At 46.5% G+C, this 7,510-nt stretch overlaps 1 protein-coding gene across 1 annotated transcript; it reads right to left on the reverse strand.

The window, feature by feature from the left end:
• Positions 1-5,098: 5,098 nt before the first annotated feature.
• LOC146196418 (uncharacterized) lies at positions 5,099-7,269 on the reverse strand. The gene is made up of 2 exons (XM_084597000.1): positions 7,261-7,269; positions 5,099-5,431 (listed from the first exon to the last, which is right to left on the reverse strand). Exons 1-2 carry the CDS (start codon positions 7,267-7,269, stop codon positions 5,099-5,101), a joined length of 342 nt encoding a protein of 113 aa, XP_084453126.1.
• Positions 7,270-7,510: the final 241 nt, after the last annotated feature.

Raw genomic sequence — 7,510 nt, forward strand, 5'->3', positions numbered from 1 at the left:
TTCTGTTACCATTTAGAATGATAATTGCGGTATATCAAGCAATAAAATGCTTTCACGTCATCTATACAGTCACATTGCATGGTACAAATTATCCAACTATACTCCATCCAACTCAAGCGACTCAACACGCAACATCGCGTCTCCTGTCAGTTTCTTCAAGTACATGATTCAGTTGCATCTCTCGTATCAACTGCTAAATATGCCGCTCTTAACATCATCCAATATATATCCTGTTGTAGGTTTACAAACTGTTTCGTTCAGCTGTAAGCTTTCCTTCTGTAACACTCTCAATACGGGATAGTTGGTAGTTCATCTTAAGAAAGCAGAACAGCGCATTCATCATACACGGACAAAGAAAGAAACAACAACACAGCGCTATTTTGTTGTTAATTTGTCCGTGTGTTAAGAGCGCGCTGTTTAGTATTCTTAAAAAAATTTGTTGTCGGCAGAAATCGTTTTCTCGAATCCATTACAATCCACAACAGTGCGCTGCTCATGTGTGATTAAACAGCAGATCACTGACTTTTCACGACCTATTGTTATTGTTTAAATACATACGCTGCGATCGATTTCATCCAACACGCCGGCTGGCAGATTTTGAATTTGTGATAATGATATCGCCTTTATTTTGCATTGTAACCGCACACACATATAGCACCAGCTAACAGTTTGACCCGCAGCAAATGGTGGTTGCATTTCATGGCGCATATTACGAGTTAGAATGCCCTGACCTATCTTAGTGGATACGGCACTCGATCATTGGGCACCGAATCAGGTTAAACAATCTGTAGACATTGCATCTGACCTACATTTCACAATTTGCAATTAATTTCGATCGCGTAATGTTGGATCAGCAGAAGCTAAGTGTAGTTTTCACATAAATAAAAGCAAATTGCTAAATAAAATATAGCTGCCATATGTTCCTGTGAGTTGCCATTTTTACATTCTTGCTGCTTTATGCGGCACAGATTGAAAGACCTTCTTCTCAATATCCTTCCCCCGTAATAATTTAGCAACATTGCTTCTCGATGCGCATGACATAGAATTTGACTGGTATGATAGGGATCACTATACGAGCGTAAAATGCGTAGTTTCTATTCCATGCCAACGAATATTATATTGTGATCACCATGAAAATTTTATAAAGGGAAACCTGCTCAGTATTCCTGAATATACAGCTAGTTGTGGGCCATTAGGGCAACAAAGGTGGTGGTCATGATCTGCTAATTAAGCTACGTCTGCTGCTTTGAGGCCTCTTCGCTTGGGAATAGGTGCCCGCAGGGAGCGCAGGCTATGCAGCATTCGCCATCTCTTCTTTACCGCAGTAGAAGCCAGAATGCCTAAAAAAGATGCACTTGCTGCAGAGCTGGCAGCAAGAAGAAATATCTGATTTTGGCTTTCTAAATATTTATTTACCGTCTCCGTGGAGACGAAACAAGCGCCCATCAAAAACATGAACATCTGAATGTATGCTCGTCGGCGATCGTCATTCTTCAAGGCTTGATCGTAGTTGTTCCGTCAGGAGAGTGCCATTCTGTAAAAAGAGGCAGATATAGGAAAATAAATTGATGGGTATGATAGTGTTTTCGCGTTTTCAGGGATAGCTAGTTTTGGAGGGGAGGAACAGGAAAATGATACGGGCCTGTGGTGGCCCTCAGTGACCTCAACACTTTGGCGGAGTTTTATAAACACTTTTAGATAAAAATAACCTCGGCCTTTGTCCTGAATTAAAACTCTAAATTTCCAATGCTAGAAATATGTGCTGATCTGCGGCATCATCTGCATACATCAGCTGATACGTTCACAGAATGTCCGGGCAAGTAACTTGAGCTTTAAGGTTTCAATCGCGGTTATGTGAAAGCGTGTTGACAGGTTGTTTAGTGCACGTGCACGTCTGTTGTTTGTAAAGGACGGGCTCGGAAAATTTTGATGACCCTCATCTGAACTAGTCAAACCTCTACATCGCTAACGACATTAGATGCCCGACGAGGGTGGGCAACAGTGTGTCAGCGGACACAAACCCGGTCTTGACTCTCTGCATAGAACTGGCACAGTCAAGTGGACGAACAAGCATCAGGATCTAGGTAGCGACCACTACGTGCTGGAGGTAGAACTAAGCAGGAAAGTGAGCGTTAAGCCCGCTGTGTATCGGACGGAAACCCAAGTGGATTGGGATAAATTCAGACAGATCGGAGAACAGGAGGAAATTGGAGATATAGAGTGCATTCAAAATTGGGCCGCCCAATTAATTACCCATGTAAAAGAGGCCACCGAAGAAATTAAAGGCGAAGCTCTGCCTGAGGCGATGGATAGCAGGCTATTCGGCATGTTCAAAAAGAAAGAAGAGCTAACTAAGAAGCTCAAAAAGCAAAAGTGGAACCGCAATCTCAGGAGAGAGATAGCCAGACACAACGTCAAAATAGAAAAATACGCCTGGAAACTCGAGTCGCAACGTTGGGATAATAAATGCGACGAGATGGAGGGCACCATTAATGGGGCCAAGACCTGGCAACTGCTCAGGTTCCTGATAGACCCCACTAAATCCAAAACGGCCGCCAACATAGAACAGGTCAAGGCGAGGTATAACTTTAAGGGTACGGACAAACAGCTCATTGACAAGCTCAGGTCCACGTACGTAGCTCTCCCCACCACAGTGCATTACAGAGATTACAACGGACCGGCGACCAGCGAGCTTGACGCGTCCATAACAGTGGCAGAAGTCAGAGCGGAGCTGCACGGCCTAAAAAGACGCTCGGCTCCCGGGCCGGACCTCGTTAATAACAAGATGCTCGCAAATCTGGACGACGAATAGATCAATGCCCTAACCAAATATTTAAATCAGATGTGGGAGAGTGGTCAAGTACCCCAAGAGTGGAAGAGGACTAAGATCACCCTAATTCACAAGCAGGGAAAACCACCGGGCTTGGAGAATCTCCGCCCAATATCACTAACATCCTGCGTAGGCAAACTACTTGAGAAAGTCATTCAGAGGAGGCTAACCAAATACACCGAAGAGAATGATGCGTGGCCGGCTGAATTGGTCGGATTCAGGCCCGGCCTCTGTACGCAAGATACCATGCTCAGACTGCATACCGATGTAGGCAGCGACTTCAGGAAAAAAAATACGAAAGCTATTCTAGGCTTAGCTCTTAAGAAAGCTTTTGACAACGTCAGCTACGACACCATTCTCGATGGGCTCGCTGAGCTAAGAGTAGGCGAAAGAACCTACAACTACATTAGATCATTCCTGCGAGACAGGACGGCGATCATCAGCTTTCAGGGCTTATGTTCGGAGGAGTTTCCGCTTGGTAACAGAGGCACTCCGCAGGGGGCTGTGTTCTCACCTTTCCTTTTTAACATCGTGATGAGGAAGCTCCCCCGTAAGCTTGGCCATCTCGATGACTTAAAACTAAGCATCTACGCGGACGATGTGACCGTCTGGATGTGCGAAGGGAACGACTCGTACATCACATCCAGGCTCCAAGAGGCAGCAGATATAATCAGCAAACACGCAGAGGACGTAGGTCTATGTTGTTCGCCAGAAAAATCGGAGCTCCTGGTAATGACCAGCAGTAGTGGGATGATAACTCCAGATATCAAAATTAAAGTCAACGGGAACGAGGTTCCGCAAGTAGATGAAATTAGAATATTAGGTATGATTATCAACCGCAGGGGTAGTAACAAAAGCCTGATTAAGAAATTGAAAGATCAAGCGGAGCTCGTAGTCAGAGTATTTAAGAAGTCGTCCAACAGAAGGAGTGGTCTCACGGAGGCTAGTAGACTCAGACTCGTACAAGCTTTTGTCACGAGCAGAATGTGCTACTCGACTCCATTCCTAAATATCAACAAGACCGAAGAACGCGAATTAAACACCATAATTAAGAGATGCACGAAGTGCGCTCTAGGACTCCCCATAACTACTCCTAACGACATTCTAGAGAAAATGGGGTTGCATAATGAGGGGAAAGAGCTAGCTGCGGCGGTCAGGCTGTCCCAGAGAGAGCGACTCGCAGGAACGGCGGCGGGTAGGCAAATCCTCGACTGGGTAAACCTACTAGCGCCCGGGGAAGGCGAAAGTGTCAGAGAAAGCATACATCGAGAAATCAGAAAGCATCTATACGTCTCGCTCATACCGAAGAACATGCACCCCGTACACGACGAGGGGAGGAGGAAAAGCAGAGCTAAGCACCTCGCTAACAAATTGGACAAACTCCCGCCGGGATCGGTCGCCTACACCGATGCCGCGATCGGGAAAGAAGGCGACGTAACCTCGGCCGCCCTATTAGACACCGGGATCGCCATAGGATTCGAAAGAAACCGAGATCTACCGCCGGTAGAGGCGAAGGAGATTGCAATAGCCATTGCCATTGCACGACCAGGCGTGAAACACGTCATCAGCGATAGCAAAGCGGCGGTTAGGAATTTTAGCAAGGGTATAGCCAGCAATCGTGCTGCAAAAATTCTGAACGAGTCGTCTCTCGCCGAAAGCGTGACCATAATCTGGACCCCAGCACACGCCGGTCTCGCCGGCAACGAGGCTGCCCACATGCTCGCTCGCTCCTCGCTACTTCAGGGTGCTGCGGACGCCTCCACAACATCTAAACCAAAGAATGTATTGGTACCTTTAGGGATGTAACCGACAACCTGAAGAAAGACCGGAGGATATATCCGCCACCGGTTAGATCCCTGAGTAAAAAGGAATCGTACGACTGGAGAAGACTCCAAGCTCGAAATTTCTTTTCGCCCCTGTGGAGGAGTTGCCAGAGGGCGGAAGAGGGACGGTGCAGAAACCGAAATTTGTAAATTTTGTGGCCACGTGGCAACATTAGATCATATAATATGGAGATGCGTTCGTGCCCCAGGGCGAAACGCGGTTAAAACTAGCGATGAATGGGAGACCACGCTAAGAAGCTCCGACGAAAAAACGCAACGATTCGCCGTCCGCCTGGCGACCGAGGCTGAAGACCTCTTTTCCTAGACGGGGCCGGGTGTCCTCTGGCCGCGGTGCGACAGACTGCCTCCCCGGACGCCTGCGTGCGGACCCGTAGGTGGCTGCCGCGCCATATTCGGCGGAAATAAATGTTATTCCTCCTCCTCCTTACCACTTCTTTAGGATGGGATATCCGTAAGCGCCCAGTCCGTAGCCGTAGCTGAGGCCATACGGACTGAGGCCGTACACGTAGCGGACGCGCACAGGATGAGCGTCAACCCGGTGGCTGTAACTGACGCCCGTGGTGCGGTAGCCGAACGGGGTAGCCACATTGTGCACTGTAGGAGTCACCGGCACCACGCTGTGGACAGCGGCGGCAGCGACGGGGGCGGTGTGCACTGTTGCCACAGTGGGTATGGTTGGGTAACCGGCCACCGGTACACCATACGTGGGGACGTACACGGCTAGGGCATTGCCCAGCAGAGCGAACAGGCACAGGACCTGCACGAAGGATTTTATATGATATCAGTATGGTTTGTAAAGTACTGTAAACGGTTAAAAAAAGAGAAGTTACACATATTAGTGGGTAGTTTTAAGCTGGCATTTATAGGAGAGCTATATGTTCCGAAGTTGTTCGATGAAGAACATACTCTTAAAGCACACATTCTCCGTAGTGCACCCCAAAAAGTGTGTGACTAGAGCTTACCGTTGAGACCACTGAAAGATCATAGAAAATTCTCTTAGTAGTGAATAAATGTGGCAAGAATTCAATTTACTTAGTAGGTATCTGGCAGGTAACGAGACTCGGTTATATGCCTTATCAGTAGCTGATAAAGCAGTTGTTTATTCAAGAAATACTATGGAATATAAAAGTGAAATGTACGGAATGAGTTTGACGTAAATAGAAGTAATATACATTTGAAACATGCTAGGTGTCTCAAGGAAGCCCACAACCAGTTTTCGAAACAGACGTTTTGAAGTATGTCTGCTGCACAATTATGCCAATGCTGGAGCAGACTAGAAAACAAGAGAGGAGTTCTAACTAGTAAACTTTTTTGATAACTTCTAATAATTACCTTTTAATTAGCACATTTAGGTGTGTAGTTTCAGATACAAATTGGCAGCGGAGTATTAGTAACAGATTCACCACTTTTAGAATCTGGATGGTACAGTGGTAAGACGCCCGACTACTGTCCGGAATACCCGGGTTCGAACCCGACCTCGGCGGCTGCGTTTCGATGGAGGCGAAACGACGAGGCGTCCGTGTGCTGTGCGATGTCAGCGCACGTTAAAGATACCCAGGTGGTCGAAATTACTCCGTAGCCCTCCACTACGACTCCTCTTTCTCTCTTTCCACTTTCACTCCCACCTTCCTCCCTTGCCTTACGGCGCGGTTCAGGTGTCCGCAGACACAAGTGTGACAGATACTGCGCCTTTCCCTTCTTGTGAACCAATTATTATTATTGTTTAATATTATTAAAAGGCGATTATTTTCAGGACTTTGCTTCAACGATATTTGGCTATTTAGCACCAAACGACGCGCGTTTTTACAATACGCGCGCTGTATTACTGCCATATAGGTGCCAATGAATGACGCAGTGCAACGCCTCTACTCTGTCCCGCGAGGGCTGAAGCAACAAGTAGTGCAAAGAACCGATTCGCAGCTGGTCAAAGAATGCGGCATGAAACTTCTGCCCCTGATTGACGGCGCGGGGTAGGTGTTTAGGAGGGGAGTTTCTTAGAATGCATGCGTCTCTTGACGCGAGATGGCCAAGCTTTGTTAAGACAAAGCTCTGAGGGCAATTGCATTTTTTAAGCATTAAAACCTAATATGGTCTATAATCAATGGCCGGTTAAAAATTTCTAAGTGTATCTAGCTGACTAACTGTATTGGGTAAAACGGTATCATCGGATATTAGTTATCGAGCCCACTAGTTAAGACTATTCTTTCGTTTTCTGAGGGGCGCCATTTCACTATTGCACTGCAGAAGCAACCTTCATGTCAAAAAAGCATATTTGTATATCTCAGTGACGGCTTTTCTTGAAAGAGCTGTTATATTAACATATTCTAAGCGAGTTTGTTTTCAAAGGGTTCAGCTTGTTCCAGTGCTCTTTATTTCAGTAAAATGCACTATGAAAATGAATATCTGGCTGTGTCTCTTGATTAGGACACCAGAAAAGGCCCGATCAGATAGAATAACACAAAACCGTTTCGCGAATTAAATATGAATGCCTCATAAATGTTCGAGAAAACTTCATACCAGTCTTCTGAATATAAGCCAGCCTCGCATTTAACGAGAGCGAGAATTACGCTCGGCGGTGGTACTCACGGCGATCATGGCTGACTTGGTTTTTTGAAGTTTTGTGATGCTCGACGAAACGATGCCTTGGAAATTGTGCTCAGTCTCCTTATATACGCGCGGCCAAATGCGATAGGAACTGATTTTCTTGAGTTTTTAGCCTTTCATTCATTGGCTGTTACCGCGCCTCGTGTTATGGAAAGGCGGAGCTAGGCTGTGTTGCCATTCTTGTTTGACATTATCAGGATGTGCGCTTTCTGCGCGCATGGACGTTGCCTTT

This window comes from Amblyomma maculatum, chromosome 3 (genome assembly GCF_055883805.1).
Source record: "Amblyomma maculatum isolate TAMU_Amacu chromosome 3, ASM5588380v1, whole genome shotgun sequence".
Lineage (NCBI taxonomy): Eukaryota > Metazoa > Arthropoda > Arachnida > Ixodida > Ixodidae > Amblyomma > Amblyomma maculatum.